General features: G+C 40.6%; 1 protein-coding gene across 3 annotated transcripts in view; it reads left to right on the top strand.

Annotated features, from left to right (window-relative positions):
* The window catches only part of LOC149318426 (rho GTPase-activating protein 19-like), a 29,811-nt gene extending 16,587 nt beyond the window's left edge, over window positions 1–13,224 (top strand). For all 3 annotated transcript variants that reach the window (XM_089509670.1, XM_089509669.1, XM_089509671.1), the window contains 10 exons: window positions 957–1,037; window positions 1,462–1,671; window positions 2,769–2,995; window positions 3,193–3,279; window positions 4,715–4,780; window positions 5,284–5,460; window positions 6,305–6,403; window positions 7,284–7,391; window positions 9,059–9,139; window positions 10,142–13,224. In XM_089509670.1, the coding sequence (XP_089365796.1) occupies window positions 957–1,037; window positions 1,462–1,671; window positions 2,769–2,995; window positions 3,193–3,279; window positions 4,715–4,780; window positions 5,284–5,460; window positions 6,305–6,403; window positions 7,284–7,391; window positions 9,059–9,139; window positions 10,142–10,198 (1,193 nt within the window). In that variant the 3' untranslated portion in view covers window positions 10,199–13,224. The remainder of the gene's footprint in view (window positions 1–956; window positions 1,038–1,461; window positions 1,672–2,768; window positions 2,996–3,192; window positions 3,280–4,714; window positions 4,781–5,283; window positions 5,461–6,304; window positions 6,404–7,283; window positions 7,392–9,058; window positions 9,140–10,141) is intronic.
* The last annotated feature ends 699 nt before the right edge of the window (window positions 13,225–13,923 follow it).

Genomic DNA, 13,923 nt, shown 5'->3' on the forward strand with positions numbered 1-13,923 from the left:
TTTAACTGCTATGGCTCGATGCTATGGAATTATGAAATTTTGTAGTTTTGTGAGATATTTAGTTTTCTCTGTCAGAAAACTCTGGTGCCACAAAAGGAGCCCTGGTGGCGCAGTGGTTAAATGCCTGTACTTCAGCCATTCACTCAAAACCACAAGGTTGTGAGTTCAAGACCAGCAAAAGGGCCCAAGCTTGACTCAGGCTTGCATCCTTCCAAGGTCACTAAAATGAGTACCCAGACTGTTGGGGGCAAATTAGCTTACTTGCTAATTAGCTTACTTGCTGTTCACCACTATGATCTTTGGAATAGCGGTATATAAATAAAACAAATTATTATTATTATTATCATGATTCCATAGAATGGAGCCAAGACAGTTCAGGTGGTATCAAACTGCATTCTACAGTGTGGCAGCAGCCTTTAAGATGAATAACAGAAACATTCTGAAAAATGCATTTTAAAATAACTTCCTTATATAGTGGCAGTGTATCTATGAATGCTAGGATGCTAGGAACAAATGGGAAAGAACATCTTTGTTATGCCCTGCCTGTGAGTATCCAATAAATAAATGAAATTAGGGGTCTTGAAAACAGAATGCTGAACTAGATGAATTGTTCCAGTTGATCTACTAGGTAGTTCTTACATCTAGTTTACCTTTCTGTTGAGTCTGTTCTTTGGGCTCAGTTTGAAATTAATCCAGATTAGGAAAACCAGATTTTCTGTTTTGTGAGTTTCTTTATAGAGCACTGTAAGAATTTTAGAAAATAGCTGCTATGATAAGTGGATAATGGGAGAGCCACTTGCAAGGAGGTAGTAAATGAACATGTAGTGTGGCCCAGGACTTTTACCTATGCCCACTGTGAACAGCAAATGCATTTTTTGCGCAGTTCTGAATCTTGCAACAGGAACAGCAGCTAATATACTTGGGTTCTTATGTCTCCATTTTCTTTCAATTTCCAGAAAAAGGAGTAATATTTGGAGCTCCATTGACTGAAGAAGGCATTGCTCAAATATCTCAACTAATTGAGTACCTCCATAAGAGTAAGTGGTGTTTGGCTACTTTTCTGTCTTTGTTAAATCAAGAGGGCTGAACTGGGGGAACAGATGTGGCATATATAATTTTCCCAGTGTCTGCTCTAGAGAAACCCTAGATTAGCACTTTTCAATGTGGTGATATCAAAATATGTTGGGCTAGAATGTCTATTGTACCCTGCCCAGTATGGCTGACATAACTGAAGGGCACCTGATTGAAGAAGCCTGTCCTAAAAGAACTGTCTTTCAACACATAAATATTCTCTTTCCACCCAGAACTTCAGACGTTTCAGCACCTCACTTGTGCTAGAACTCTATGGGAGAAGACAAAAATACCACAGAAAAATTGATAAAAGATTAGGAAGTAATAGCACTGTATCTAACACATATTTGGTGCCCTTTATGGGATCTTATTTTCCTTGTGGTGTTTCAGATCTGCGGGTGGAAGGCTTGTTTCGAGTGCCAGGAAACAGCACCAGGCAGCAGACCCTGAAAGAAGCACTGAACAGTGGAACAGAAATTGACTTGGATTCTGGGGAGTTTCACTCCAATGATGTGGCCACTCTGCTGAAGATGTTCCTGGGGGAGTTACCAGAACCTTTGTTGACCCATAAACATTTCCATGCACACCTCAAAATTTCAGGTGAACTATCAATCAGTGAGCAATGTGAACCAACCTATGATCATCTAAGCAATGACTTGGTTTTATCTGTTCATTGGAAAGGGTATTGAGTTATGATAGAAGATATATGAGAAATGATCCAGAGCGAGAAATGCTCTGGATGTGTTTACATGTTTGAGTACTGATTTGAGAGGGGACAATAAAATTGAGGACGGGGGGGGGGGGGATAGCTGGCAAGCAGAGGGAAATGAGTGGATTTATAGTTAATTTAACAGGGATTGATTTATGTAATAAAAATGGGGGAAATGTTTTAGGCTTGATCTTTCTATTTAAAGGAATAAAGTAATTCCCTTCCATGAGAGGCTAGGCTGGCCTTCTCACTTTCCTTTTGCTAGTAAGCAAATATTTTTTTATTTAAGCAAGCTTTTAATTGGTTAAGCAGGGAAGGTTCTCGTTTAGATAGCTATCTTATCTGTTTTTAACTTTTGTATGTTTTAAAAGAGATTTTATAGTGTTTTAATGGGGGGATTTTCAATTGTTTTAAAAACATTTTTGTTGTTTCTGGAAGCCGCCTTGGGTCCTACCCTAGGAGAAAGGTGGTATGTAAATAAAGTATAATGAATAAATACATTTTAGAAGAATTAATTAGAGGTGATTTAGAGAAATTAAACTGATGTATTGTTGGTATACATTACTGAGTTAGAAAGAATAGTTAGCATTTTGGGGATCAGGCCCCATCTCCACTTTATTCTTGGCCATCTTTTTTGTGTTTCGGCCTCAACAGTTTGTTTTCTTAAAATAGGTGTCTTGCGACTAACCATGCCCATTGTGGTAGCCATTTCATCACAGCGTCCATGATATTTCCTCAGAATTCTAATTGTGACTTCTGGCTTGAAAAGCTGGGGCCACCTCTAATTTCGTCATGGCCTTAGTATCTGAGCTTGAAGGTTTTGAAATTTCTAATTATGTTGCAGAGGAGAAGACTTTAGGAGTGTAAAGGGAAGTTGGAAATGGGTAGCTTGTTGAATCTGATGGATTTCCTCAACTCTTTGTTGTTGAATTTTCTGGTAGTTTGCTCTGTTTACATCACACATGGTCTTTTGACTCTGGCATTATAGACCTAACGCAGTTTGATGACAAGGGAAACAAGACCAATATTCCAGATAAAGTGCGGCAAATTGAAGCACTGCAGCTGCTCTTCTTGATCCTGCCAGCTCCCAACCGCAATCTGCTGAAGTTGCTCTTGGATTTGCTCTATCAGACAGCTAAGAAGCAGGACAAGAACAAGATGTCAGCTCATAACCTTGCTCTTATGTTTGCACCTCACATTCTATGGCCCCGAAATGTAAGTGTCCTGTTTTGTGCAGCAATGTAAAAACAAACAAATAGTCATGGTAGAATGGAAGACAGATCCTGATTATGTTTTCAGTCTTGGCTGTTGCACCTTGTCCCCTGAAAATGTCTCTGCACCTATCATTGAGTTTCCAATTGACCTACTATCTATCTTTTAATCTCCTCCCTTGGTCTTCCTGCTGTTGTTAGGTGACTACCAATGATCTGCAGGAGAACATTACCAAACTGAATAATGGCATGGCATTCATGATCAAGCACTCACAAAAGCTCTTCAAGGTAGGTGTGCCAAGAAGAGAGAGAGGTGACAGTTCCAACTCTCAGTATCTAATTTCCAAATAGCTCATGCTGTTCCTTGCTGGGGAAGCGTGCTTTCTGCACACACTCCTGAAATGTGTGCCTGGCTTATTTATTTGGTGCTTAATGATAAATGTGTAAATCAAGTAATACAGGGGCTGGCAGATCAGGGTTACAGCCCTTACCTTTATTGCCACCTTTCTGTCCTGACCATTGTTCACTGGTCACCCTTTCTGATTAAATGTCATTTTAAAACATATAAATAAAAGGAGTAAAGCAATCTTATTAAAAGCCCATTCTTTTTTTAAAAGTCAGTTTTTAAAGGCTTGCCAATGGAAGCCTCCTTAAGATATGCTGCATTTGGTAATGATATGATATGAATATAATTGTTTTTAAGGCTTTCTAATGAAACTAGCCTCTTTCTTGCCTTATAATAAAGATGCTCCTTTCCTTGTCAGTTGTTTTTGCAGCTTTTGAAGATGCCCTGTTCCTCCTGAATCCTGACAGTCTCTTTACCATTTAGCCTGCTATGTAGTCCTGTTAATTTGCCCTCTAGTTAGGCTAAAGTCACTAGAAACCAGGACAAGTATTTGTTAAATTGTTCAAGCAAAGAGCTGTTCTATCTATCTGAGGAGGGGAAAGCAATAGGTTCTCTCATTCTTTATAAATATTCTGTTTGTGGAGCAGCTGTGTGTATAACCTTTTTCACTCAATGGCTGGGCTGCATGTATATCCTGCTGGAGACTGAATGCCAGTAGTGGGCAGGGCCCAAGTCACACGAATCCATCCATCCACACCTACTTACACACCACCCTTTGATTCATGCAGTCATGTAAGATTCTCATCTCCATATTCCTCTCTTCCCTTTCTCACATGCATGGTAAATCAAGAGAATAGGGCATTTATTCTAAGACCTCTTTGTAGAGGAGGGAGATTTTCAAGAAGGTGGCAACATTAAACGATTAAACAGAAGCTGGATGGCCATCTGTCGGGGGTGCTTTGATTTAGATTTCCTGAATGGCAGGGGGTTGGACTGGATGGCCCTTGCAGTCTCTTCCAACTCTATGATTCTATGTCAGAAGGGATAACTCATTCTTTCCCAATTGCCACCCACCCTTTTAAATTGCCTTCCTCATGTATCATTTATATGTGCAAGAGGTCAAGGTTTTCCACCCTTGCTTTAAAACGAAACATATTGAACTCATCAGAATTGCTCATTGGGATCACCTCCGTCCTGCTTTTTCAAAGAGGAGGCTGACAGTCTTTTAGGCAGTGGCAGAAGTATTCCTGGAACTGAGTGTCCAATGGTTGTCTCAATGGACTGGTGCAACTGTTGTGGAAACATGTTTCCAACACAGGGTCAGGGACTCTCTGGCCTACACATGTCTGACTCCTTATCTTTCACTCACTTTCTAAGGCTCCTGCATATATCCGGGAATGTGCTAGACTGCATTACTTGGACTCCAGAGCACATGCCTCAAAGGTAAGAGTATCTGTCACAGAAGACAGCACACAGCAAGAGCACGGTCAGGTCAGCAAACTGAAAATTGAAGCAGACATGTTCATAAGAAGAGAAAATGCCTCGACATAAAATCATTTGGGGGAATTCATGCTTTGGGGCATGGAAGCCAAGGAATTAGACCCTGGGTTTGCCAGTTAGCCTGTTATATATCCCTGCTAATAAAATGCCTTCTGTTTGGGATACAGACTGAAAAAACATGTCTAAGCACAAAAAAACTAAGACTGCCCTGCAGTATTTGAATACAACCCACAGCATATTTGAGAGCTGGGGAAGGAAAAGGACTGATTCTCTGAGCTCTGCAGCCAGATCCTACCTGCCGTTGGTTATGAGACTTATATTAGATTTATTAGTGTCAGGCAAAACAAGATAGCTTTCGTTGCAATGGAATGTTAACAGTATTCTGGGACTGGACTGGCCAAAACAGAAGAGATTAATGTGATTAATATCCTTCTATATTTTTCCAGGATGACCTAGACTTGCCAATGCCTCAGGGCATCCAGAGATTCAAGAAACGAGGGCTGCTGGATCCCTCTGCCCACCAGGAAGACACACAGCAATGTACAGAGGAGGCCCTGAAAGAACTCTTCCAACATGTTCATAATATGCCAGATTCTGCCAAGAAAAAGAAGCTAATTCAACAGGTAGTAGTGGTAGCAATCTGTGGCATTTACTTAGGCTGCCTATTAACATGTTTTTCAGGACAGCTCACAGCATAAAAGAAATGCAGTATTAAAATACAACAGCATAAATCAGTAAACTGCTGCACAAAAATCCCAAAGGAGAGCAAGAATGCCTCTAAAAATGGCTAAATATACACAATACATAAACAGTGGCTCGAAACACTAAGATCCAGATTCTTAAAGGCCTAGACAAAATTTTTGGAATGTCTTCATCTGGTACCAAAATACAAACAAACAAGCTTCATTTAGACACTTTATACCGCCTAAGCAGTGTCTAAGTGGTTTACAACTGTAAGCTAATTTGACCCCAAACAATCTGGGTACTCATTTTAGCAACCTTAGAAGGATGCAAGCCTGAGTCAAGGTTGAGCCCTTTTTCTGGTCTTGAACTCGCAACCTTGTGGTTTTGAGTGAGTGGCTGCAGTACAGGCATTTAACCACTACACCACCAGGTTTAAAGTCACTTTAAACAAGGTGCGAAGGATCCTTTCTGGGGAGAGCATTCCACATTCACAATACCACTACCAGGAACTGGGTTAGGGAACCAGAGCAGGGCCTCTGAATAGGATCTTGGGGTTTGCATATATGAAGAAGAAGGTGGGCATTTGGGTACCCTGGTCTCTAGCCACAGTGGACTTTAATGGTCAAAGCAAGCACTTTGAATTGGGATCAGGAGCAGAGTGACAGCCAGTGTCAAAAGAGACCTTGGACAATTTGATTGTCATGAGTGGGAACCAGGCTTGGGCTTTCATATGTGTGGCTGCACCATAGCATTGGACTGAATATGTTAGGTATATTTTTCTAGTTTCAGAAGCATCCTGAAGCTCTCACTCCTCAGACAAGGACACCCACACCTCAGACCCAGAAACGAAGTCGCACTCACTCCTTTAGTGGCCTAATCAAGGTAAATATGCATCTATTATTAGTTAGGTCTTCTGCATAATAATACTGTTCAGGATGCTTCATTCTAGTGTAGCTCTTTGGCATATTGTATTGCTACCTAGTTGCATATACTTCTTTATTTGGTATGGTGAGTATATTGCACACAGCTGCTTGGGTTGGGCAGTAATGCTCTTTAACAGTGGCCTCTTTCCTCCTGGAAAGTGGAAAGAGTTAGGATTTGGCATGGTGCAGCCAACTGCTAGCTCACTAGGAGTGAGAAATGAAATAGACTTGCCCCAGCACTGTCTTGAGAATATTGGTTCATCATGGGCGCTTATAGAACCAAAAACTGGTAAGAGCTGAAATGGCTCACTGCCTCTCATTTTGTTGTGACTCCCCTCACCCACCCTTTTTTAACCAAATATAATAGGTTCTAATGGGAATAAGGGGCTTTCTATGGCATATATAGGTACCAAGTTAATTTCAAATTCTATGCCCATACTTCTCAGCTCTAGGTTCTATGCAATTAAGTGCTAAATGCTTATTCAGAGGGGCCATAGTATATGAGATGGAGTGTTGAGTAACCTCGATATAAGATACACACTGATTCAAATGTAAAAATATCATGTTGCCAGTTTTGCAGATAAAACATGTATAGTTGTGTGCTTGATTTCTCATTTATTGTCTGGAAGGCATATTTACACAGCCAAAACTGGGATCCAGAACTAAATATTTGTGCAAACATCCAAAATGCATTGAACTGTTTGAGAAAGATTTGCATGTCTGAGGCTTTTTCTCTTCTGTGTGCCAATTTACTGAACCTGCAAAGAGCTATTGTTCTGTTTCTTTTCTGTTCTGCACCCAGCTGCAGTCCAAATAGCATTTTCCTTTCTTTAATACAGCGTAAAGTTCTGGGAAGTCAAGTGTTTTTGGACAAAAATGGAAAGGATGTTTTGGCATCTGCAGGCACTAAGGATACAAAGTGTGACAGTAAGGAGACTGTAAGCATGGTAAGGGCTACTGTACAACGATCATTTTTTGTTATACTAATGGCTTCCCTTTGACAAATCGCTGGCAAATCTTGTCTGAGTTTCACAGCTATCTATATTATTATGGCTCCATAATGTTACCTGGCTGGGGCCAAAAGGATGTCTTTGTCCAATTGTAGCCTTTATATATCTCATTAGCATGATTAACAGGGGATTCCTATATTAAATGTATGCTTGGACCAAAGATATGGCAGTACAGCAGCTGCATATTGAGTTCAATGGGGTGGTAATGATGTGGCCCTCTAGATAATGTTAGACTGCAACTTCATCAGCTTAGTCAGCATAGATAGTGATGGGTAATGTTGGGAGCTGTAGTCCAACAACATCTGGAGGTGCACATGATTTCCATTCCTGCAATGCAAGGTCATCCCAGGAGAGGAAGGGAAAGCATGGCAGAAAAAGAGAGGAGGAAAGTAACAGAAACACCATCCACACTCATAGCAGTAACATTGTTGCTTATCAGTCACAGCACATGATGTTATTCCCCTGAACTATCAACACCTACTCACTAATCTTAGAGCATGGTCACAAAAACAGTACACCCCTTAATTCTTGTAGTACTCACAATGACATCAAATGTCCTGAACAGTTGATCCACAAACTCTTCAAATATATGTATTTGAACACACAATTCCCAAGAGTTCCTAGGCTGTCTGACACAGCAAATACATATAGAAGCAGTGTGACATGCCAAATGCCATATACTACACAGAACCACCTAAGACCAAAACACTCTTCTCTGACAACCCATCCATCCCTTTATGCAGCCTTAGAGACTTAATTAACCCAAGGCCAGGAGAGCCAGAGAAAGCAGAAAGCAGAGGTGGACAAATAGCATCATGTTCCAAGAGTTCCACTGGTCAGCCAGCTAAAGCTCATTTGCACTAAGACAGAGGAAAGGGAGGCCTGTACACTTACTCCTACCAAACACATTGTATGTGTGGCACACTAAACAACATTCAAAACAAAAGGAACCCTGCAGAGATCGTAATTCATATACAGGGTTGCCAACCAGTGGCTTCAGCAAGCCTTCAGTACTGGCTAGCAACCCAGTAGAAAAAGCAAAGGATATTTCCTGCCTCAGGTCAGGGGCTGCTAGAAAGTTGTATAGTTAATGATGTGGTTGTGGACTTGTAGGGGTGCAAAATTTGGCATAAGTATGCTCCCCTCTTCTGTAGCCCATAGCCATCTCATTTCACCCATGCTGGTATATATGAAGCATTCCAGGTGTCATTTCTGGCATTTCACAAGCAGAGTGAACTTCCACAATATCTTATACAGTGTCAATTCGTATAAATTCCATATAGGATTGTGCCCTAAACCCATCTAATCTATTATGTGATTCTGGTTTGTTGAATCCTTTGCTTCTCTAATAATACATGCCTGTTCCTTCCCTTCCAATATCTGTGAGATCAGTTGTGATGCCCACATTCCTATTTGCTAGCGAACTTGTTTGCCTGTTTCCTTCTGAATAAAGGAAAATGTATCCTTTACATTTTTTACCCTGAGGGAACTAAATGCTCAACATTATTGGCTACTGTACTTGTGTGTCTTAGGGAGCTTCCTGTTAGAAATTAATTTGAATTTGGGCGATCTGTAATTAAATTGTCAATTCACATCTTGTCTAGTTACAGAGACCTGCTTCCTCTCCAACAATCAGTGTGATTCGAGCAAGGCTGAAGTCAAAGTCACTTGAGCACAGAAAAGAGGTGAATTCAGTTTTTATACGTATACTTGAGTGCAAAGTAAGAAAACTGGCCTGAAAGGTTCTCAAGTTGCTCCTCCCCTCTCAAAGCCTTGCCCACTAAGAAGAGAGATAAGGTGAAGCAGAATATTTCTTCAATTGAGAGGCAGCTATGCCACTGTCTCATTTATCCCACATGGAAAATGTAAGGAGTGAGTTAAACATACTCAATCAGTGCTTCAGGGGCCAGCTAAGTCATGATTTTAACCACCTTTCAAAGTTCAGTTTTACTCCTCTTATATTTTCACCACATAGAAAATATAATGGGTGTCAAGCCAGATCCACAGTGAAGCAACAGTTTGCGAAGTTTCCATTGGCACACTGACCAAAGAGGAAGTGATGCAGGGGACATGTACCCAGCCCTTGGCTTTAAACAGCTGTGGGAACATCATCCTACTCACTCAAATTTGTTCTAGACCATACTTCAGTGCCTGTAATTTTATACTCTTCTCTTTGCAATGAAACCCTTACACTTACAATACACACCTAAAACCCAATTGATGACACTGTGCTTGGGGTCCCAAGTGCTTTCCCCAGGTTTCTGTCATGAATCTGCTGCATAAATTACTTATTTTCAGCTGCTGATGTGATACAATACTGTCATGAACAAAATCCAGAGTACAGGGGCTGACTTGAAACAGCCCAGAATAGGCAGATTAAATAACCTGGTGCTAGTTTCATTGAAAGTATCCATAAATGAAAGGAATTATTATAGAGAATAAAAAGCTTGGAAATTTTATTTTCTTTGGGCTGTACTTCGCAGAGTCCACCAGCCAGTATTACCAATAAGCAACCTTGTCAACCTCTGAGTAACAGCAAAACAGGAGTGGAATTAAAATATTACTTAGTCCAGAATCTTGACTCCTTGAGTTCCCTTGAGAGTTCCCTAATAGGAAGTATGGTGTGGTGTCCTTTCATTGTCCATTGCCTGCCAATTAGTTTGCTAATTATTCTGCTTCTGGCACAGGGCTCCTGTAAACATAATCGATTTCATGGGACTTCAGCAGAGGAATCTTCCATCTGATCATCCATTTGATGGAGTATATGTGCAGGAAAGATTTGCATACCTGTGGATAATGCCTGCTACCCCCAAGTTGTGAGCAATGCATCCGTGTCTGGACTTCCTGCTCCCTCTAACCTTACTTACTAGAACCTGGACTGCAGTATTGTGCCTACAAGATTAACAGACTTTCTTCCAGTTAAACATGTGGAAACTACTGTCTGATCACCTGTCTGTGGACTGAACAGAATCTGAAGTGTAACCTCTCTTTGGAGAGGTGGTTGTATTGTATTCCTTGTCTTTCCAAATTCCCTTCTCTCTGTCCACTCTTTGGAACTTTGATTACATCTGTTTCTTTTTTTAGCTGCTGGTTTGTTTTGAATTTTTATCCAGGTTGTAAGTATGTGTACCTTTCCCCCTCTAGTTTCCATTAATATCCACAATGGAGTCAGCTTTCAAACCTTTTTGGCAGCTAGTTTCAGTATTTCATGAAATGGAAGTCTCCCTGTTGTAGTTTTTGATGGACATGGAGGAGGAAGTTCACAGCTATCACAAATCCAGATATCTCTTTCTTAGATCAGGAATGTGGTTGCACCCATCCCATTGCCTGAGCTATCCTAACTTGGACATTTTCGACAAACTCTAAGAGACCTCTAAGAGAAACTGTAGTTAACAACCTCTTCAAACTTCACCCACTGTTTAAAGGCCATAATGTGCCTCCTTGGTTGAATTCTGGGATTTCAGTCTTCAAAGCTATCACATCTCTTCAAAGGTAGGTGAATCTACTACCATGTTCATTTTATCTTCAGCTTGCAGCTCTTGTTCTTTACTCAGTGCTGATTGATAGGGAAACAGTTGGGCTGAAGCTTTTGTCTGATGGAGTTTGACTTGCTGCCCCCTTCTTGTTGTGTTCCCACTGTTTGTAGTGCAAGTTGTGACGTCCATTTCTTAAACAGGACCAAGGGGCTGACAGTTTAATGACTAACAATCTGTTGGAAGTGCACTAAAAGACAGAGGAGCTTATTAATGTGGACCTTGCTCACTGAAAAGGAAGAAAGGCTGTCACATAAAAGAGAAATGTTCCCTTTTGCTTCTGTCAGAAAGAGAAAAGCACAGGTGGAAGAGTGGTGCAGTGTTGTAGCCTGGTAGGAGGGCCACTGTAGAACTGTAACAATAATCTGAAACTGCTAGACTTTCCCTTGCTCTTAAAGGAGCAAGAAAACTATTTAGGTGAACACCCTGCAACCCTACATGGCAGCAGATAGCCACTTATAACATTTGATGCAGTATGGCTAGGTGCAGTTATTTGGTTTATGCCATATTTCTTTGTCCCTAGGAACTAGTTTTCGCTTAAATTGTGATGGGAAGTAGTACAACTTTATGGACACAGCAAATATTGGAGTCTCTGAATATGTGAAGACTGAATGTGCAAGTAGAGTTTTCCCCCTAATTTGAAAAGAACAGGCTTCTAAATCCATATCAGCACCATATCAAATAAATGTGTTTCAGATGCATACAGTTATGTTCTGCTACAAGTTTGGATTGTCACACTCACATGTTTGTAAAATAACTAAAGCCAAAGAAAAGGAAAACTGCTATCACTGAGGTCATAGGCAAGATTGAGAAGATAAATAAATGTGTCAATAAATGTGGTGTTGAGGGCACAATAGTTGTGAAAGAATGCAGCTCAATACAAATCTTCTTGTGTTTATTTATTTAGCCACCCTCTGACAATTGTGAAGCCAGCAAGGATCCACCTGGAAGTTGTCCAAATGCCACCTATAGATCCATCTGTTTTGCAGCCTCAGGGAGGATCATGTGGCGCTCCAGATGTTATTTAGCTAAAACACACATAATCCCTTGCCATTGTTTGTGTTGCCCAGAGGTGATGAGAATCACAGTTTAACAATATCTAGAGAGCCACAGGTTTGCCTTTCCTGATCTAGTTTGTCCCTGGGTTGCTTTCCTGAAAGAACTGATCCATCCTAATCACCACAGAGAAGATAGATTCATTGTGTTGGTTCATAAGTAACATTGAACCATGGTTTCAATCTGCATGAACAAACTCTTGGTTCATGTATTAAAGCATAATTCTTTCTTCTCTCACACATTCTGTTTAAGAGTGTTACTGGTCTGTGGCGACCACAGTTTGCAGTTGCAGCTGAATTAGAATTAGAAAAGCATAGTTTGTACTTTCTGCAGGATTGCAAACCATTTTGTAGCTAGTTTCCTGATTTAGAAGCAAGAGCACAAACCACAGTTTGCCAGTTCAAATATAACTGCAAACTACTGTTTTCTGCAAGCCCAGCAGTGGGGTGTTGAGGAAAAGGAAGTCCACAAGTCCTTATTTCAGTCTTTATAACACCCCGTTACAGTTTGAAAATATACATGAATTGCTGCATTATAATAGGGCAAGGGAGTCTTACAATGAGAGCATTCTGATGTTCCAATTATTTCCCTCTAGGAAAATGGATAAAGGGTATATAGCTGTTATGCTTCACAAGAGGGTGAAGAGAGTACAGGGCAGGGGAACTGCAGTAAATCCCCTAATAATAATTCTAGGTGTCCTTTACTTCAATTTACATTATGTATAGTCACAGGTTGGCTGTCTAAGGTTCAAGATAACTATCTCTGTATTATCAACCTCAAGGTGAGGCTGTTGATTCAAGATGACAGTCTGGGCTTCCTGAAAAACAAACTCCTTAAGTTTCTTGTTACTTTACATCACATATTTTTCTGGTTCAGGAGAAACTACCATGTCAGTTGTTCAAGACATAGGGAAATTCATAATGTCCTGTTCAAAGAAGTTATAAATATGAAATCCATAGGTCATTCAAATATTACCCACACTGAGAATTAAAGTAACTCCAGCTCTCTTACAGGAAAGGAAATGCCTCCAAGAACTTTTCTGTTCTGTTCTTAACCTCATCCTTACTGTGGGTAACCTGTACTTATCTGTGCACTGTAATGTAAATTATGTGTTTGTTTTTTATATGTATTGTCTTACCTTCTCTGTTAATGTGAAATTCCTACATTAAATAGTCCTTGGCTTTGGTGCCTTATTAGCAGCCTCTTCTGGTACTTATTAATTAATTGTTAATTTTACTCAAATTATTCAGTGCTGGGAGATGGGAATCAGCCAACCATATGTTTCTTGAGTTTAAAGGAGTGTGCCTCTGCAATAGAATGGGATTTGGACAGGAGGCTTCTATGCAGCAGGGAATACACTGTATATGATAAATAGAATCTGGGCTTTTCTGCATGTGTGTGTGTTTTGAATTTGAGCAGCTGAAAGGAGAACTTCCCTCTTCCTGCGAAGGCTTCCTGAGCTGTTTTTTAAGAAACTGATGTCAAATTAATTCAATCTTATCTCACATCATTACTGAACAGTGGCATCACTATGGTTGGCGTCACCTGGTATGGCAGTGCTTCTCAATTATTTTCTGTCATGCCCCCCCTAGGAAGAAGAAAAAAACATTTCGCGCCCCCCGCGCGACTGTAAATAGTATCATTTGTCTATAAAATTGTTATAAGTACACCTCTGCATAACACTGTATCCTGAGCCTCGCGCCCCCCTTTACGGAGCTTCACGCCCCCCCTGGGGGGCCCGCCCCACTATTTGAGAAGCACTGTGGTATGGTAACCCATGGTGTCATGCCCCCCCCCCCCATTGACCTCCTCCCATACCACAACATACAGAATCCTTAGTAATGTTTTTGTACTAATGTTATTCATAAATCATAGTTCCC

Source organism: Sceloporus occidentalis, unplaced genomic scaffold, assembly GCF_023333645.1.
Source record: "Sceloporus occidentalis isolate IW3139 unplaced genomic scaffold, rSceOcc1.0.p SCAF_2, whole genome shotgun sequence".
Lineage (NCBI taxonomy): Eukaryota > Metazoa > Chordata > Lepidosauria > Squamata > Phrynosomatidae > Sceloporus > Sceloporus occidentalis.